Here is a 21,712-nt window from a genome sequence, read left to right as displayed (position 1 = left end):
GTCATATAAAGAAGACACTATTGTGTATATGGAAACCTGTAAAAGAGACTGTTTAAGACAAGCATTGCACCTTAAAACTAGTTAACAACAAACGTCAAGCAGTTTAATATCACTTACTCTTTACTTAGATGATGAGTTCATTCATTTATCTTGCTTAAATACACTTAAAGTTTGATTGTTTGCATAGAGATAAACTGGCACCACTGCATTGTTGTGAAAGAGGATAGGCCTATAGCTGAGCATGAAAGTCACACATCATGAATACAGTCTCAATGTTGGTGGAGGACATTGGCCAAACTACTGTATTTTTCCAAGTACTTGAACTTAGACTCTAACACACGTATGACTGGAGTGATCTTGAAATTTCTAAAGAGTTTTAGTTCCTTAAACATTATGACTGAGTGGCTTTATCTTTTCAGAAGTAATTTCAATTTTTCTTTCTCCACCATGCCCACACTTCTCAGTAGATGGTGCTAATTTCACCAAAAAATCAGAAAAGTTTAGAAATATCCTCTTGGTTAGATGCAGTTCAAAAGTTCCATCTCCCTAAACATAATGTGCTGTGAATAGTGTGCATGTGTCATCAAAAATTGGTGGTTTTCACAACATACAGTATGCGGCTGTTTCAATACTTTTTCATTTTTTTTTTGTAAAATACTTTTATTTGTTAAAGTATACAGCCATTATTCTTGACACTGGTGAAATGCCAGACCATGAGACCAATGTATGTATGTCCTAGAACACTGGAATAGCTCTTCAGATAATGGGCCTTCAGATCATCGATAGTGCAAAATTAATTTATGACAAATTGATGTCTGACGCTTGCTAACTAGGGTAGTGTTGCAAAGTGAGACAAGATTGCCCTTTTTGGGTTGACACCATTGGTTGAGCCCATCCTGACTGCTCACAGACAGACTGCAGTTATAACTGGTGCCTCAAGAAGCCCAGAAATGATACACTTCCCTTTAACACAAAGTCAAAGCAGGATTCTTTTTGTATGTGCATGCAAATATATAACAAATCGAATCACACTTGTATGGTTTAGTCAAAATATATAAATAAATACAATGAATTAATTAAACAAATAAATGTATAAAAGTACATTTCACGGAAAATGTTGTAACAGATATGATGTCAATGTGTCAACCACCCTCTACCCACTTTTTTAAATATATTTCGGAAAAAAAAAACGACACAAGCTACTTCCCTCTTTGTGGATTAACTTCCTTTTTCAGAAACTGATAATCATTTTCTGACCACCAGACAAGCAGACAAAGTCATCTAGAGTCGTGCTCTGGGTGTGACCCTTAGTAAATCAGCATTTAATAATGTTCATCTTGTATTTGATAGCTAAAAGATCTGTGGAAGAATCCTACCAGAGCAGCTTATTTATCTAAAATAAACAGAATAGCACTTCAACTTATGCATTACAAAACATTATTTTAAATACCATTTCAAATATTGCAATCCACTTAAAAACACTAATAAAACAGATTTTTCTGGTTTCATGTTTATATCATGCTCAAAACAACTGAATTCCCGGAATTTCAGGAAATAAAGCTCACAGACCTTAAGGGCAGAAAAAACAGTAATAATATCTAATTTAAAAAATTAGTCTTGTGGTTGCAACTTAAAGAGAATATGCCTTTTCACATCAATCACAATATTAAAAAGTGGCTTTTATTGAATTATATTAAAATGAAATGTCATTAATTTATAGTAAAAAAATAATATGACAAATCAAATGCATATTTCTTTTTATGAATTTCCACAGTCATGCTGCATACCAACTGGGGCACTGCAAGTACCACAGACTGACACAGACTACATGTTAAGAACACATGTTACTGTACAATATATGTTTAGTCTAATGACTTAGCAGATGCTTTATTCAAAGCTTCTTAGAAATGAGGAACATCACTAGAAGTTTATCATACAAAAGCCGATAATACTTGCAGTATCACAATGCTAAGTTTCCTAGTATGGCTAAGCTAAAGCAGAAGTACACTTGAGTTCTTAAATGTTTTTTAGTTACCACAAAAGAACCTATGTAGGTTCCACAAAGAACCTTTTAGTCAACTGCTCTTGTGTAACAGAAAGGTTCCATGGATGTTAAGGGATAGTTCACCCATAAAATAAAAATTAAATCCCAGTTTATCCACCCTTGTATTGTTCTAATGCCATATGCCTTCCTTTCTTATTTTGACCACAAAAGGAGATTTAAAAAATAAATAAATAAATGCCTCGCCCATTCTTGTCCATATAATGACAGTGTATGGTGATCAGCATCATGCTTTTGAAAAAGATGCAAAAATATCACAGAGTGGTCCCATGGGATAAGTGTCATATTCCATGTGATTGGGGGGTATGCAATAGTACTGGATTGGTGAAAAACAAGCCTTATTTTAAAATATTATTTAAGGAATAGGCCTATCTGTGCGAATTCATGAGAATCTTTTAGCGCTGTTCACTCTGACTCACCCCTACAAAAGCACATAAGTAGTGCAAAACCAAGATTAATAAAAAATAAAATGCAATCCATGTACGTTATTCTGAGGGAAATATAGGCTATCTATCATGGCATCTGTCAGTTCCCGTCTAGATATATTTACTTCAGAAAGTACAGAAAGTTTTGGTGGGGATTTCTAGGCATTGTTTTGTGTAGCATTTTCATTAATCTTGATTCTTCACAGCTTGTGTAGAATCTTGTAATGTCTTTTTTACATTCCCTTATTGTATAGTTGTATCTACATTTTATATTTGATCTAGATTTTTAGGCTCTACTGTTAATGTTATCTGTATGCACTGGGGGTCTGAGAGTAACGCAATTTCGATTCTGTGTATGTATGTACTGTACATGTGGAAGAATTGACAATAAAGCAGACTTGACTTGACTTGACTTCACATGAGTGGACTGAAGGTGAAGTCAGTCATCAAGCCACTTCTGAAGCAGAAACAATGTCAGAAGAATCTGACCTGGGCAAAGGAGAAAAAAAATTGACTCTTGCTCAATGGTCCAGTCCTCTTTTCAGATAAAAGTAAATTTAGCATTTCATTTGGAAATCAAGGTCTGGAGTCTAGAGGAAGACTGGAGAGGCACAGAATCCAAGCTGCTTGAAGTGCAGTGTAAAGTTTCTGAAGTCAGTGATGATTTGGGGTGCCGTGATGTCTGCTGGTGTTGGTCCATTGTGTTTTATCAAAGTCAATGCAGCCATCTACCAGGAGATTTTGGAGCACTTTATGCTTCCATCTGCTGACAAGCTTTATGGAGATGCTGATTTTCTTTTCCAGCAGGGCTAAGCACCTGCCCACAGTGCCAAAACCACTTCCAAGTGGTTTGCTGAGCATAAGATTACTGTGCTTGATTGGCCAGCCAACATGCCTGACCTGAACACCATATGAAATCTATGGGATATTTTCAAGTAAAAATTTTAAAATGTTTTACTTTATATGTAACATATCTAGAACATATGAAAGTTTGACTTTTTGAAATAAGTTACAAAAATAATGGACTTTTTCACAATGTTCTAATTTTTGAGATGCACCTATACAGTCCCATGATCGCATAGTCACCAAGGTCAGGATATAATACGTTAAATAATACCTTATATTTTGGTTTGTTTCTCACTAAATCCTGTAGCTCCCAAACACTTGGAATATACGGCACATACCACACGGGACCATTCTGTGATAGCCTACTTTTGCGTCTTTTTTTAAAAGCTTGATGCTGGTCGCAATTCACTGCCATCAGATGGAATTGCATTTGTTTTGTTTTGTGGTCTGAAAAAGAAAAAGTAATACTGCACACAAGGGTGAGTATGAAGATTTAATTTTCATTTCAGGGTAAACTCCATTTATTAATGGATCCCATATCGGCTTATGCCAGTAAAGTAAGAGTGAAGAGTAGAAGATTTTTTTAAAGAAGGTCTAAAAGGCACAACAGCAGTTTAACTGTAAATGTTGAAAGAAAAAGTCATCGAAGTAAATGTTTCTAGCATAAAAACATGCCTAACATCTTACTAAGGAGCTCAGTAACATTTCCTATTGTAGGAACCTTAATCCTAAACTTTATTTTAGTTCCAACTCTAGTTGAATATGTGGTTTAGATTTGCATCGTCTCATCTCATTTACCCCAACACCCATATTTTCTAAGGACTTCATTTTACTTCCTCTCTGCTTTCCTGTCATGTATGCAGCAGTTAGCTAACTTTCTTTCAGTTCTGAAGCAACCGTGTTCTGCTTGAGGAAACCAAAAATCATCTCATTGCCATTTATGACGACCGTATCTCTCTAGGGCATTGCATTTCGACAACATTAAGTAAGTTTAATACTTGATTTTGTGCATTTTGCGATTTCGTGAATTACTAATTCTTTCATGTCTGTTGTAGTTTTGATTAAAGTAACTGTAGCTTTGGGAACAGTTTCATAGTTTCTGTCTGCTTAACCGTTAGTTCCCTAATCCACTCAAATGGCAATATCAACTGCATTTATTAAATACATGGAGGACTCTGGTAGATGTTTTTTTTTTTTTGGAAAAAAATGTCTGGGCTACTTTTTATCATATATACACACAACTAAACAGGTGATTTATACAGTTAAAAAAGTATCATAAAAGTAGTCTACATTTGTGTGATTTGAGCTTGACTGTGTAAATAAACATCCAAACAAAGTCATAAAAACCAGCATTTATGTTATGTATTTGACATTGTGAAAAGTTGCGTACAGCACCTAGACTACATCTTGCGGTACACTGAAATTGTTTTTTTTATTCATCCATTAAAAAAATTTAGTGTAATGATTCACTAGAAAACTAGAAAATTAAGAAAAGCAAACAAATGAAGGAACATTCATGAAATTATTTGTTTTATTTTAATTAAATTCCAAATGTTAATTTAAAAACACAAAAAAACATGATTTTTTTTTATATGAAAACATTTCCCCATAAAACTTTTTTTTTTTAAATGTTAAACTAACATAAAACAGTTTATCTCAGAATCACAACAAACGGCATCTAAACTATATGGTTTTATTCCTCTCCGAGTTCACAATATTGGCAGTACTGAATTTTAGGTGCCAATTCACCTTTTCTGAAGTTGAGCATTACCTGCTGAATAAAATATAGTGCTTTTCATACACTTAGTCCAAGTGCAGGGCATAAATCAGTCTGAAAAAATGGACATAGAAGGCCTGAGATCAGTCGGTTCATCCATTACAAAAGTTTCTTCCAAGATGATTCCCACTCTTGATGGGTTAGATGTGGACTTGCTTGATCAACGCTGAGGATTCTTACTGGAGTCTGTCTTGTCAGCTGCATCCTAACAGAGGGAAAACAGATTGATAAAGACATTATCAAGTCAGTTAGATAATAGTTAGATAATTGTTGCCAAATAATCAAGATCATATGCTGCGTTCACACCATATTCTACTTAGAGCTGTTCATGTCCTTGGACTAAGAACTGAACGTTTCTATGGCAACACGATCCATGCCTAAATGAATCTGCAGCAGTTAGGTACAGTGGTCACATGGTACAAGTAGAAGCAATCAGAAAATTCCCAGATTACAGATGGTAACTGTGAGTTCTACGAGGACATTAATTCTTTTTCCAAGTTGGAATATTGTAATTATTGTAAATACAACATGGGATGAATGCACTTATACATAAAGTGACTGGTGATGTGGGTGATGTCAAGCTTGTCACTGAAACTTTTCTGTGAAGAGCAAACATTAAAGTTACAGTCTATATAAGGGCATTTGACTTGTGCAGTGTGCCTGTCAGTATAGTGATCCTCCTCATAGCAGGTCTCATTTAACCCAAATGACATACAGTTGATCTGGAGTTTTGCTGTGAGGTGGCATAAGTGAACATTCAAGAGCATAAAGTAATTATGTACATGCCTGATGTGAACAACAACATTGTTTCATTCTTGTATAACTTCCATGTTTGAACATAGAGACTGTTTCACAGACAGGGCTTATCTTAAGCCAGTACTAGGCCTTGGTTAAATTAGGATATTTAAATAACTTCTATAAAAAATGCCTCAAGATTTTTTCTGTTGTGCATCTTGAGAGGACAATGGCACTGACATACTTTAAGACGTGTCAGTACAAGATCATTTCAGTTAAGATAGCTTGAACATTATGGAATTACATTTGCTTCAATAAAAATGAACGAAACTTTATAAAACTGAACGTAACTTTTTCAGAAACTATCAAACATATGCCATTACAAAAGCAGAAAAACACAATGAAAATGAAAAAAATTAACAAAGTTGCACAAATGTAACAGGCTCTTCAAATATGCTTCATTTTTGTTAATGTTTTTCAAAGATTCGTTTTCGCTGATCGAGATTTTCTGAATGCATTGCCACAGATTTCGCTTTTGCTTCGCAGTTTTTGTTTGGAGTTTTGACACAAACCTCTCGTGGGGGCGGGGTTAACGGTGATCTACTCTGATTGGATAGTGAGCTTTTGATGGACAGGTGCTCTCTGACCGGGAAGTACAGACGTACAGAGAGTGGCGTGCATATTGGAAAGCTCTCGCGGTGATTTGTATTACTAAATATGTAAATAATATTTGACCTCCGATCGTCTCAGTCTGTAAAGATGAGCTCTTGTCCTTCAAGGCAGCTTGAAGTAAGCCTGTGTTACTGAATGACAATAATTACCGACAACAACTGTTGCACACTGTAACATTAAAAACTTGTATTGATGTTATTGGTTACTTAAATAACACAAGCTTACTTCAAGCTGCCTTGAAGAACAAGCGGAGGAAGAAGACGATGCCGCTCCGTATCTCCTCCTGAGAGCTCATCTTTACAGACTGAGATGCCTGGCAAACTCTTACACTTGACAAACACACCAATGTAATCCCAAAGTTTCTGAGTGCAGTGACATGACCAAAATAAGTGTACAGTTTAAAATAAATGTCTTTCACTTTGTCTGTGAAAAATAATTTTTGGGGTAGAGACCAGTTTTAATCACCGCGAGAGCTTTCAGTATGCGCGGCGTGCGCCACTGAGTGATGTCTGTACTTCCCGGTCAGAGAGCACCTGTCCATCAAAAGCTCACTATCCAATCAGAGTAGATCACCGTTAACCCCGCCCCCACGAGAGGTTTGTGTCAAAACTTTTTTTTTTTTTTTTTTATTGTTTTAAGAATTACAGTTACAGTCAGGGGGGTACAACGAGTAAAGCAGATAAACAAACATAAAAAACATACATAAACAGCGACAAATTTACAAGTTAACTAAAAATTTTAAAGTGTTTACAGATTGAGACACACTTTGTAGCTTTCTTATTTTTCAAACCCAATATTGTGTTTAGGTATTGTAAAATTTCTGCTCTTAAAATGAAAAATAAAGGCTTGTTTCCTCCAAATTTACTTTTATGAATACTAAATTTCGCTAACAGAAGCAGCAGATTAATTAAGTAATATTCCTTATGAAAGGATTTGTCATAAGCGAAAAAACCAAATAAAACATTTTTAAAACACAGTTGAAAGCTGGGCATGACATGAGCCTTAATAAAAGAACAGAAATCTGACCAAAAACACATTGTATGAGGACAACTCCAAAATAAATGATAAAATGTTTCATCGTGTAGATGACAAAATGTACACACTGTATCAATATCACAATTAAATCTGTTCACAAGATAATAATTACATGTGTAATATTTATAAATGAGTTTAAGGGAAATTTCTTTGATTTTGTTTGTGATTAAATATTTGTGAAGAAGTTTCCAGATATTATTCCATAACAGATTATCAGCATAACCATTCCAAAATGATATAATAGCAGGTCTGGAGACAATATCCCTTTGGAGCAAAGCCCGTACACAACGATTATTATTTTTCATACAGGAAAGAGAGAAACAGATACGGCCTACTTCAGTATCAGCAGGATCAAACGAGTATGGAGGGAGCAGAGGACAGGTGTTTTTAAGAAGCATGTTTAAACCAGAAGGAACAGCATCCATAACCACAGCAAAGTCCTTAGGAGTAACTGGAATATTATATTTAGAAAGGAATTCAGAGTAGGTCAACATAAGACCTTCATTGTTATACAGTTGTCTAACAAAAACAATATCATTATAAAACCAATTCATAAGGAATAAAGATTTAGATTTATACAGAATATGCTTATTGTTCCAGATAAAACATCTGTTTGGAGAGAAATTGTGTTTATAGATTAAATTCCAGGAAAGAAGCATTTGTTTATGAAAGTTAGAAAGTTTTAAAGGAAACTTTGTAATACTGTAGTCACAAAGCAAAAGAAATTGGAGACCACCAACTTGTGAAAAGATAAAGTGTGGTATAATATTCCAGATAGAAGTTGGTTTTTTAAGAAATTGCTTAATCCAGTTAAATTTGAAGGTATGATTAAGGGTGGTAAAATCTAAAAAGTTCAGGCCTCCATTTTCAGTTGAGTTCATAACCACAGATTTTTTTATATAACGGGTTTTATTTTTCCATAAGAAGTTAAACAGCATTTTATCAATAGTTTTACAAGTGTTATCATTAACTGCTAAGGAGAGCGCTGCATATGTAAGTCTCGAGATGCCCTCTGCCTTTGTGATCAGCACTCTCCCCCTCAAGGATAGGTCTCTCATTAACCACTGATTTAATTTTTTTTTTGTTTTGTCAATGACTGGTGAAAAATTAAGTTTACATCGTTCCTCTTCATTCTTTATAATCTTAATACCTAAATATGTAATTTCATCTTTAATGGCGATATTACAAATTGAGAGAAGATTACTGGTTTTAAGAGACATTAATTCACACTTATTTAAATTCAGGTAAAGCCCTGAAGCTTTTGAAAATGTATGAATAATCTTGAGGGCTAAAGGTATTTCTCCTCCATCTTTTAAAAAAAGTGTGGTATCGTCAGCTAATTGACTAATAATTATTTCACTGCCAGCAGCAGTGATACCTCTTAAAGGGCTCTGTTTAATATGGTCGGCAAGAAGTTGTGAACAAAGTAAAAATAAATATGGGGAAATAGGGCATCCCTGTCTGATACCACGACTGAGATTAAATCTGGGTGAGGTGCCATTACGCAGTTTGATTTAACAATTTGCATTAGAGTATAAAGTTTTAACGGAATTAATAAAGAAATCACCAAAACCAAATTTGTTTAGGGCTGAATATATGAAATGATGTTCAACAGTGTCGAAGGCCTTATGAAAGTCTAAAAAGAAAATGAAACTTTCGTCTGGGTATAGATGTGGGTAATCAACAAGGTCTAATACCAAGCGAATATTATTCGAGATGTGCCTATTGCTCATAAACCCTGACTGTGTGTCATCGATAATGAAATCCAAAGTTGTCTTAATTCTATAAGCTAATATAGAGGCTAAAATTTTATAATCATTATTAAGTAGGGAAATTGGTCTCCAATTGTCTAGAATTAAAGTGTCTTTTTTTGGTTTGGGAATTAAGATAATTAGGCCTTGAGTCAGAGTAGGCGGGAGTTTACCATATTCAATAGACTGTAAGAAAAGATTTAAAAGAAAAGGAGCAAGTTCTTCTGAAAAGGTTTTATAGAATTCAGAGTTTAACCCATCTACACCAGGGGATTTATTTAATTTAAGCTCTGCAATAGCTTGAAGGACTTCATTTATACATATAGAACTATCAGTGTTCTTTATGAACTTCATTTATAGTTTTCAAATTAGTAAGACTATCTATAAAAACAGAGGATTAATTTTCATTAAATCCTGATTTATAAAGAGTGCTATAAAAGGTTGAACAGTAATCTGCAATCACCTTTGAATCATGTGTTACCGTACCATTAATATTCAAATGCAAAATTGTATTTGTTTTTGCATGGAATTTTTCTAATTGAAAGAAATATGCTGAATTCTGCTCACCTTTTTCTAACCATCTCTGTCTAGATCTAATGAAAGCCCCCTCTGCCTTCCTTTTATAAATATCATCTAATTGGCTTTGAAGCGTGTATAACTCAAGATATTCACTGTCCGATAAATTTGGAGGAGATTTATGAGTAAAAGATGTAATTTTAGAAATGATCATCTCCTCTTCAAGTTTTTTAGCTTTAGACAAAAAACTGCCAAATTGTCTAAGAAATTTACAAGCTTCAAATTTAAATAACTCCCAATTGGTGCAATAATTATTACTAATTTGAGCTATATTCCAATATTGTGCAATCAAACTGCGAATGGTCCCCTTAACAAATTCATGCTCCAATAATGACTTATTGAGCTTCCAATAAGAATTATTATAGCTGGAGGAAGGAGAGGAATGTAAAGAAATGTTGATAGACACTGCCTTATGATCGGTTAATGGCGTGGGAAGAATATTAACAGAAATATCTTCTTTATGTAAATTGCACGGAGTTATCCAGTAGTCAATACGAGACATAACGGTACATGCCTTATTATTCCACGTGAAAGAATTAATACCAGGAAATTTCTCTCTAATTTAGATAAACAGTGTGTAATACGACTCTCTAACTTTTTAAGTAGAGCATCATTTTCAATTTTAGAATTGTACCCATAAAAATTTATAATAATTATAGACACCAGATCTAGTTTAATAACTAAAATAATGAAACGGCCAAGGGAATCCCCCTCAGAAAATAAAATGTCCCCAGAAAATTTGTTTTTTAGAATTGCAACACCAGCTTTACGCTCAGACCCATGAGCAAACCAAACATCATTACCCCATTGAGCTTTCCAGAAATTTACATCTTTAGGCGTTGAATGAACTTCTTAAAAAAAACAAAAATCACTTTTCTGCTGTTTAGCAAATAAAAACAAAGCTTTACGTTTAACATTAAACCTTAAACCCCTGACATTAAGAGTAACTAACGAAAACGACATGAATATATGAACAGAAGAAACAGGAACAGTTTTAGAGTAACTTCCATCCCCTTTGAAATAAAAGAAAGAATTAACCCGGTTGTGAAATTTTAGAAAACATTCATCCACAATTAACTTGCATTAGGCAAGTAATAAACCTTAGCACAAACTTACAAGTTGGCTTAGAATAGGTCAAAGGGAGAAGTGTACTTATGACGCAAGATGAAAACCACTTGATTTTACGTGGGTGATTGCACCTCTTTCCCATCGATGAATACGCGCACACCGACAAAGAACGCTCGCTTTCCTTCCTTCCTAGCAGCTTCAATCAACGGCCACCCCTTCATCCTCAGCAACTTATCTGCTTGAGACAAATCTTCTGTGAATCTCAGCTTGTGACTCCTCAGATATTCAGACTGCTTGGCCTGCCGCCAGATCAGGTCCCGCATAGATCTTCTTACGAAGCGAATGATCACTGGTCTGGGTCTATTGGCCAGCTCATTCCGCTTTCCCAGTCGATGCACAACATCTATGTCCTCTTTGAAAGAAAAGTTTGAGTCGGGAACAACTGAACCACAGACTCCGATTACTTTTTGCTTTATGTTCTCTTCCGAATGTTCAGGAATACCGTACAGACGGAGGTTCCATCTCCGCTGATAACGCTCGGCATCGTTCAGACTTTGCTCAAGTTCGTGGAGTTTAGTGCTGTTTAAGTTGGTGGTAGTTTTGCAGCTCTTCAAGTCTGTTTTTAGAGCGTTTACTTCTTCAAACACAAAGTCAATTGATTTCTTAAGTCCCTCAATGCTCACCGTGTTGCTGGTAATCATTTTGCCGAGGTCGTTTGCACTTTCTTTAATCCGGGATGTCAATGCTTCGATGACATTATCTTGCAATTCCGTCAGGGAAATTTCGCCTCGAGCTTTCTTTTGCTGAGGTTTCACAGGCGTATCTAAGTCGGAGTCACGTACGAACTCGAGACTTGGGCTTTCAGACCGGGTGACAACTGGATTTTTTTGGTCATATGGATGGTCTACCTCGATGTGTGCAGCAGCGACAGGAACTTCTAAATCCATCTCTTCCATAAACGACTTGGAAATAGAATTCTTATTTTTTCCTTTGCGTTTCATCGTGCTATCCTTGGTTTCCATGTGCGTTCAAGAGTTCAGTTAACGACCGTCAACTTAAGGAGGAAATTAAGTAACTTAAATAATAATTTACTCCGCCTAAACGAAACAGAAAATAGCCTAATGCATAAACAAAAGATTTGATCCGTCCGGGTTTAAATAGAGTTAAAATACAGGGGATGGAAAGTAAAATTGAATCAGCTGCATGAATCTGCGACCGCACCGGCTGCCATCTTGGATCGCCCCCGTTTGTGTCAAAACTCCAAACGAAAAACTGCAAAGCAAGAGCAAAATCTGTGGCAATGCATTCAGAATCCACGATCAGCAAAAACAAATCTTTGAAAAACATTAACAAAAATGAAGCATATTTGAAGAGCCTGTTACATTTGTGCAACTGTGTTAATTTTTTCATTTTCATTGTGTTTTTCTGCTTTTGTAATGGCATATGTTTGATAGTTTCTGAAAAAGTTACGTTCAGTTTTATAAAGTTACGTTCATTATTATTGAACTAAATGTAATTCCATAGAACCTGCATTTTAGTCTAAAACTGGCTTGTGAATCCGGGGGATAATGTTTATTTAATGTTAGATGTGCTCTCTTTTCACAGTCATGAGAGCCATACTTACACTTCCAAAGCATCTCTTTCATTTCTTCTTCCTTCCAAAATAAGATCATTCATTAAAGTCATTAAAAGGGCTCTGAACATACTGTAGATAAAACAGAATATATTCATCCGTTTTTTGTATTTATACCATTAGTTAATTTAAACATACTCTTTAAAACAACAGCCATGTCTATTAAAACTGATCGTTAAATTATTGCACTCACCATATTAGCACCACCATCATCTCTCCTCTGCTGCAATCGCGTCTGCTGTATAAGTCAAATTAACTTACACTCCTCATAAACAACATTGAGTGAAAAAGGAAAAGACGAAAATAATCTAAGTCAAACTCACTGGTCCAGGGTTCAACCACGGTTTTGTCTGCTGCAGGCGCAAAAGAGAACGTCTTGGCGATGCATGGTAACCCTCGTTGCCTGAAGGAGGGAGCGGAGACGTCACATCGGATGACCGACGAATTGGGATATTGCTTAGATAGACCAATCTACTTTGAGTGTAAACTAAACGACCCAATGCACATTGGCATGTGATTATTGCATCCATTCAGACAAAGAGCTGGTCTGAGGTCCTGAAGCTTTGTGTCCAGTCTACATAACATCTTAATGCTCGGACGGGACAAAGCAAAGCTAGGGCTTCTGCCTCCTCCGGGGGCAGCGCTTGCAAGCTCACTACCTGATCCCTGAAGAGAGTAGTGGGAAACTTGGGCACATAGCCGGGCCGAGGCCTCAGGGTTGAACAGGTTCCACTTCAAAATTTAAGCATGTCTTGTAGACGGTGCTCTTGCTGAAGTGATGGTGTCAACTACCTCTTGGAGTAGTTGACACCACAAACTCGCCAAAAATAGCTCTCACTCTCAAGAATATAAATATGTTGTTTATTTTACTGATTATACACTTTACATTAACATAATTATCAAGAGAATCATAAAGATGGAAATGACTCCTGTGAACAACCCAGTACATGAGTCATATTCCTGCTCCGATCACTACTTCCATGTGTAGCTACTAGACCCAAACGGTATATCAGCTAATTCTTTCGGTTGTTTTCTTCAAAATGAGACTATTTTCTCGTGTCCGTGAGCATGCATAACTAAACGACACTGTAATATGTCTCAGATGTGCAGATCAAAACATGCAATGCAGCCAAAAACTTTTATTACTCTTAGTTTGGATTATATGTGTTTATCATAAAATTGTGAATATATACAATATAATATATGCAATATGCCACCACTGTGTCCAAATTCAGAGGGTTTTCTGTAAATTGAAACCATTTTTTAATCATTTTACTCCAGTGTATGTGGGCAGAGAGCTATTTTAAGATCTGCTCATGTTGCACCGCATTTCAGATGAGTCATCGCTGAACCTCATCAGTTTTGAGTGCTTTCTCTGACTGAATTCCGTGAATTCTCCCACCATAAGCAACAAAGGGCAGATGCGAGTACATGAGATTCATTTCACAGCGTATACAGCTTCAGTGGTTTTTTGAGAGTGCTTAAACTTGTGATAAACACGATGACAAAATGGTGTTGTTAACTGACTCGCAGCACCAGTGTGAGGAGACGTGGTCATGATATAAACTAAATAATATGAGTTAATCTAATCTGATATTTTACATTCATCAAAACAAATATGTCTTAGTTGATCTCTTAATCACAAATATGTATGTTTATCAATGTTTTGAACTAAAAAATATTACTTGAAAAATAAAACAAATAATTGTAAGTTTAACTGAAAGACAAATTATTAATTGGATGAAGTATACTGCTTGAAAAACTTTTTTCAGTGTAGGGCTGACAATGTAAATATAGCTCTCTATGTGAGAAACTACCCCCTTTTTCACAGGACAATGTGGTAAGACCATGATAAACCAATAAATGTCAAGCATATAGGCCATTTGACAGTCTATGGCAGCAGTGTTGGGGAGTAACTAGTTACATGTAACGGCGTTACGTAATTTAATTACAAAATTATTGTAACTGTAATTAGTTACAGTTACTACGAAAAAATGAGTAATTAAATTACAGTTACTTATTACATTTTTAACGATTACAAAGGGGATTACATTTGAATATTTACACACATCCACATACCGATTTAACTGATTTCTTTACCAAATTTCACTGACTATTCTGAGACATACCGCCCTAATAATTTCCAGGTTGCGGAAATACAGTCTGGTTCGTAGAATCCAGTCATAAAAACGGAATGCCTAATGCCTATGCCTATGTGGAAATCACCGGGACAATTCCCGGTGGCGTGGCAGCCGATTTTGCCCCACTATTTAATATCATTATTGTATAATTGCCTGCCGAATGTACTAAATGTAATGTACTATGAATGTACTATGTAATCATTTGCGAATCCGCCATTTGATAATTAAATCTCTAATAAATCATGAATTGTAGTCATGACTCGCGCGCTCTCCGCGCCTCCGCCAAACGGTTTGGATCAGACTCAGAGTAATCAATGCGAGAGAGAGAGAGAGAGAGAGAGAGAGAGAGAGAGAGAGAGAGAGAGAGAGAGAGAGAGAGAGAGAGAGAGAGAGAGAGAGAGAGAGAAGCAGAACTCCTGTTCAGGGTTTCAGGTCAGTTTCATCTGTAAAGATGCTTTTTTGTCTTTGTTTTTTTAATCAAGCAGCAGCAGCACGTTGCTCATCAGTCATCACTCAAAATACTACATAAAGGACATCATTATTATCTGTTGTAATGTTACAGTAGTAATTTAGCTGAAAAAAAATTCAGATTTATTTTATAGGTTTAGGGGGAGCTACGACAGACAACAACACAACCCTTACGAAAATTAACATATTAATATTAAACTATAAATCCAGAGAAAATGGTTACTATTGTTTAACTGTGATAACCAAAAATGTAAAATTATTTTACAAATGTATTTATTTAAAAATAAATACAAATCCATTTGCAAAAAAAAAAAAAATTAAACAAGGTTATTTTACTTTTATATAGGCTAATAAAAACATGGTAATTTTTTATAAGGGAAAAACATGACTCGTGTACAGTATTAGGATTTTTCTATAAAGATATTGTAGTATTGTAGAGTATTGTATTGTAAAGTATAGTTTTGTTCAATCTTGAGTATTAAAGTCATGAGAGAGATGCATAACAGGGCAAAATAAAGAGACTGAAGAGAAAAATGGAAGTGAAGGTGCAGTTCAGGAGAGAACTTTTAATTATTTTGCATGTCCCCAAATTAAAGATTTAAAATAGATAAAAAATAGTTTTGTCCATGAATTTGTCTGTATGAGTTAGAATTTTCCTGTCTGAATTTTTTTCCCAGTCCGCCCCTCCTGTAAATTAATGGCAAAGACATGGTTTCATTTACTACACATAGGCCTACTGAAGCTCGCAGTGTTTAAAACCTCTGCTGCCTCAATATAGGAGTACACGAGCACATAAACATAATTTCTAGAACTGCCCTGTGTCACTTCATGTGCATTTTACTTATTTTGAGAAAACTATCATCATATACAAAGAAACAGCAGTTTAAAAAAACACCAATGTTTCAGGAGTTTATTACACAGAATACGTCACATGCTTATTAGATAACTGTATTTAAGTTGATTAAGTTGCTTTTATTTATTATTCTTTAATTTTCACAAATTTAGAAAAGTAATCAAAAAGTACTCAGAAGTAATTAGTTACATTACTTTAATAAAGTAATTGAAAAAGTTACACTACTATTACATTTTAAACAGGGTAACTTGTAATCTGTAACCTATTACATTTCCAAAGTAACCTTCCCAACACTGTATGGCAGTCACTTGTCTGAGATGAGTCACCTGCATCACATCTCTGCTAAAAACATCATCTGCTTTTTTCAAGTTCACACTTTTCTGTTTGATGCCTTGCACAGTTGCTACAAAACTGCACAGCAGGTATAGGAAAGGTTTGAAAGGTTACATTACTAAACAGCAATACCAAGCTCATTTCCCATAATTTTCAATAGTTTAGGAAGCTAAATATGAGGAAATATGATATTGAAGATAGTGAAGGTTAGAAACTTTGACTCCTAATCCTAAGGTTGTGGGTTTGAGTCTTGAGTCTTTGAGTCGGCAATACCATGACTGAGGTGCCCTTGAGCAAGGCACTGAACCCCCAACTGCTCCCTGGGCACCACAGCATTAATGGCTGCCTATTGCTCTGTGTGTGTGTTCACTGCTGTGTGTGTGTGTACTTGGAGTTGGATGGGTTAAATGCAGAGCATGAATTTTGAATATGGGTCACCATACTTGGCTGTTTGCCACATCACTTTCACATTTTTTTGTCACTGTTTTACACCAGGAAATGCTTCAGGCAGTGTGTCTGAGGGGCCTTCTCCTGTTGTTGGTGGGAAGACAGGGTACGTGCATTACACACACCTTGTATTATGTTTACATTTAGATTACATTTATTCATTTAGCAGACGCTTTTATCCAAAGCGACTTATGTACAAAGAAATTAGCTTATGTTCTTTACACAGTGTTCAAAACCTGAAACAAACTGCCTGTACAGAGGTGGTTATATTCTCTTTTGCTGCATATGACATCTTACAAATCATGAGAAAAAAAGAATAAAACAGACAGTAGCCAAATTTGAGAGCTTGTTGATCACATTTAGCAAAAAAGGGTAAGACACAGTAAATATGTAATTTGTCTGTGCTGCTAATGCTGCCTTCGCGTGCTCTCGGAATAATCGTAAATATGAGTTTTCTAGGTAAAAATTGCACATGAATGCCCTCCCATTTTCAAACTTGAATGCAATGAGCTTGTAATCACGATTTAACTATGTCAAGACTAAAACATCAGCCACCAAGATACTGTTCTTTTTCACAACTTGTAATATAATATTTTCTACAAGTCTAAAAACTGTTAAAAAAATTAACCCTTCAACTCATCTTTCATGGTGCTGAAAAGCCTATGGAAGTTGTTGTCTTCTTTTCGGTTTTGGCGATTGGCAGCTGCATTACCGCCATGACATTAAATAAACCAATCAAAAGTCTCTGGAGGTTTGTACAGCCCACTTGGAGCTGAAGTCCCACCCATTTGGAGCTTTCCCGCCCATTTGGAGCTGGCCCCGACCTCCATTTATACCCATCTCCTAAGATTTTAACTTGTACTGCCAGATCTGAGAGGTTGTAAGTGGTGACTTTGACTCAAGACTGAAGTAAAGTACAAAAGTAAATATGTCGTAAACATTTGTGTATGTCATTTTCTTTGTGTGAATGTCATATTACACATTTGTGACTATTAATCTACAACTTCCAATTCAAAACACGGGTGTTTTGATCATTGTCTGTGAGTGCAAATTGAAAGATTCAGCTTTTCACATGACAGCTGAGAGGGAAAATTTCACCTTACAAGTACAAATATTAATATGACAAGTTCTCACATTCAGATCAACAACCTCTCAGGTTTAGCTACTGATTAACCTCCATATTTAACTACATTAATCATAAATATCCAAGAAAATATCCAGAATGTTGAATCATGCAAGCAAAATAGATGTTTTGATAGATAAAACTGTTTGTTGCAGTTTACATGGAGGAACAATGTTTAAAAGCTTCAGTAAACACATGTGGAGAATGCATCAAGTCCGGGCCCGGCTGTGCCTGGTGTAAAGATTTGGTAAGTGCTTCTTAATGGCTTTATTGTTAATAAATTGTGAATTCAATTTTGAGTGGTGGGGAACCTGTGAAACACCATTTAATTGGTCTTCAGAAAATATACGACTGTCTGAACTCAGTTCATGCTAATATAAAATAAAGCATTTAAATATTTAAAGTGGCCATTTTGTTTTGTACATGTTTTTCAGAAAATATAACACAAAAAAACACATAAATATGGAATATGGAATAAATATGGAAGTTATGCTCATGAAATACTTATTTGCTACTTAAGTGCTTCAAACTCCAGCGATTTCACTAGCACTCATAATGTCAACTAAGTACCACTTTAAATGCAAGTTTATTGATTGAAAAAAAACTCTCAAAGTGTCAAGGCTATAAGATTTTTTTTTTTTTTGTTGCAAGTTTCAATATCAACAATTTGATTTCTAACATTCCAGTGTCCAGTGTTGGTTTTGCTAAATTCTCAACAGCTTTTTCAAGTAAAGAAAAATGACTGGCACATTGCATCTCCTTCACATCATGCTCGCTGTCCTATTTAAACCACAGAACTTCACCAAGACTGGGCAGCAGGAAGCAGTACGTTGTAACACAGCTGCTATGCTTAGAAATGAAGGATGTTCATCCAATGGCATAATAAATCCTAAAAACTATTTTACAAAAACTTTAAACAAGCCCCTGGGTGCTGGCGCAAATCCAGTGCAAATCCAACCACAAGAAATACAACTTAATCTTAGACCAGGTATGTCATACTCTTACAAATCTACTGTATAGCTCAACCAAAACAAGTTTGAGCCTGACTTTCAGAGATGACTGTATTATGTTGTTTCCTCAGGGTTGCCCGAAGCTTTTCAAATACATTTTAAAAGGGCAGAAGGCTATCCAGTGGATCTCTACTACCTAATGGATCTCTCATACTCCATGAAAGATGATTTGGAGAATGTGAAACAACTGGGAAATAGTTTACTTACTGAGCTCAATAAAATCACTGGCAATGCCAGGATAGGTAAGAGCATTTAAATATATCAACATAAAAATTTAATATTAATCATATCTTCAGAGTTCAAAGATTATGGCAATGGCTTCATCAACCAACTTTCCTGATGCAGGCTTCGGTTCGTTTGTCGACAAAACACTTCTTCCATACACCGACACCAGTGAAGCGAAGCTCCAACGGCCGTGCTCGGATAAAAATGAACCATGTCAGCCAGCATTTGGCTTTCAGCATGTGCTTTCACTGACAAAGGATGGAAACAGGTTCAGAGATATGGTAGCAAAGCAGCATATATCCGGAAACCTTGACCCCCCAGAGGGAAGCCTGGATGCCATCATGCAAGTCGCAGTCTGCGTGGTGAGACTATATGTTTCACACTACATGCATAACTTGCCGAAATTTATTTTGCCAACCATATTAACAGATTACTTCAGCCATACTATAGCCATGTTTACATGGACACTTTTTGTTTCAATTAGAACGAAATCATAGATCCGAAATTGCTAAATAAAGTGATCGTGTTGATGTGTGCATTTATGTGTCACAAGCTTCTAATCATATTTCATCTTTTGACATGCAAACACTGTATGGATATGCAGTTTCCCACTGTTTTGCATAGTAAGCATCCTACTTTTCGTAGTTTAAAAAAAGCAGACAATATTTAGGCCTAGCTATTTAGGGTCTTAATTAGGAGACAAAAAGCACATTAAGTTTTGTGCAGTGATGCTTACGTATATTAATCAAACAGTTAAAAAGGCCATTCACAAACAAAACAAGACGTCTGTTGATGAGAGTTTAAGGAAGCACATGTGGCACAACGTTATCCTTCACCAGTTCACAGACGATGATTGGAAGGTGAATTTTAAAGCGACACAACAGTCAATTATTAAATTCAGCAACAGCAATATCGGCTTGTTCTGTTACGCCATTTTTACGTCATTGCACGTGCAAAATTTTCCAGTTTTAGTTTTTAATCCAATCAAGTGATAATATGTCCTATCACCCTTACGAAAGGAAAATATATTTACCAATATATTTCTTAAAATATATTGTGATATATTATTTTCCCTTTTTATTTTCTAATATATTATATATTTGAATACATTTAATAATATTTTGATGATACATATATTATATAATATATTGCAAAAATATACAAATGATTGCCGCTTTCAATATATTGCAATATATTGGAAAAAATAAATATCAAATCCCATATATAAGAATATATGCCTAATATATTGCATGATATTTTCCAATATACTGCAATATATTTTTGTTTCATAAGGGCAAATGGATTAGAAAGCATTTATTCCACTACTCTCATGTGTTACCCATGCAGAAAGATATCGGCTGGGGAAAGAGCACTCGAGTGCTGGTGTTGGCCACTGATGATGGCTTCCACATGGCAGGGGATGGAAAACTTGCTGCCATTCTGGAACCAAACAAAGAAACCTGTGAGCTGGTCAACAACAAGTACAGCAAGAGCAATCTCTGGGTAAGATTTAACACTTTATATTCATGTTATATAACAAATGTTTAGAATATTTATATTAAAAGCATTTGAGCTAAACTAGGAAAGTCAAAGTAGGAAAGTTATTTTCAGTACTTTAAATAAAATAAACATGAATTGTAACAACAACAATAATAATAATATATCTCATTCCAACTAGTTGCAACTAGGCAACATTTCTCATTTTTGTTTAAGTACTAAAAAAACTACAATGAAAGAAAAAATGGCAACAAAATGACTAAAGATTATAAATAGATTACATTTAATTGAAAACAGAAGGTATAAAAATAAAATGATGTAATTTATAATTAAATATCTTAAAGGCTCAATGAATTTCTTAACATTGTATGTCTCCAACGTTGTACAGGTACATATGCAAAAGGGTTTATGTATTAGATGCTGTCAGTACCTTGGTAACACATCATGTGAAAATATCAAAACTCTATGTTTTCAGGATTACCCATCTGTTGGACAAATTGCTCGCAAGCTGGAGGAGCAAAACATACAACCCATTTTTGCAGTCACCAAAAAGATGGAAACTGTGTACACAGTAAGTAAAACCTGCTTAACTAAAATAAGCAAATAAATGATCTATATAAAGTTATGATTATAGGTTGAGTGCCCTGGAAATTGTAAACAAGCACTATAAAACATCACCAGTGTTTGGGACACCTATGTGAATGTCATTATTTTTGTAGTTATGTTTGGAATATAAATTACAACACTTCACCTTTTGCTTTCTTTCATTTACACACAATTCACTTTAATATTCTTAGTAGTTGAAGTACTATGGTGTGCTTGACTTGTATACTTAACAGGAGCTGAGCAAAATGATCCCTAAATCTGCAGTTGGAGTGCTCTCTGAAGACTCAAGCAATGTTGTCAAACTAATTGTGGATGCATATAATGTGAGTGCATGGAATTTCCACTTTGCACAAACTTTTTTTTTTTTTAAAGTAAAGCATTGATATTCTATGTTTAACACCATTATTCATGTCCTATTGGGTTGGAACA

General features: G+C 35.2%; 1 protein-coding gene across 1 annotated transcript in view; it reads left to right on the top strand.

The window, feature by feature from the left end:
• The first annotated feature begins 4,172 nt into the window (after nt 1–4,172).
• Nucleotides 4,173–21,712, top strand: part of LOC132095491 (integrin beta-2-like) — a 22,137-nt gene continuing 4,597 nt past the window's right edge. Inside the window, exons 1-9 of the mRNA XM_059500544.1 lie at nt 4,173–4,318; nt 16,871–16,928; nt 18,101–18,192; nt 18,741–18,933; nt 19,027–19,197; nt 19,301–19,542; nt 20,528–20,683; nt 21,153–21,248; nt 21,517–21,606. Of these exons, the coding sequence (XP_059356527.1) occupies nt 16,874–16,928; nt 18,101–18,192; nt 18,741–18,933; nt 19,027–19,197; nt 19,301–19,542; nt 20,528–20,683; nt 21,153–21,248; nt 21,517–21,606 (1,095 nt within the window). The 5' untranslated portion in view covers nt 4,173–4,318; nt 16,871–16,873. The remainder of the gene's footprint in view (nt 4,319–16,870; nt 16,929–18,100; nt 18,193–18,740; nt 18,934–19,026; nt 19,198–19,300; nt 19,543–20,527; nt 20,684–21,152; nt 21,249–21,516; nt 21,607–21,712) is intronic.

The sequence above is a fragment of the Carassius carassius genome, chromosome 19, assembly GCF_963082965.1.
Source record: "Carassius carassius chromosome 19, fCarCar2.1, whole genome shotgun sequence".
Taxonomy (NCBI): domain Eukaryota; kingdom Metazoa; phylum Chordata; class Actinopteri; order Cypriniformes; family Cyprinidae; genus Carassius; species Carassius carassius.
This window is presented reverse-complemented; position numbering and strand designations above follow the sequence as displayed.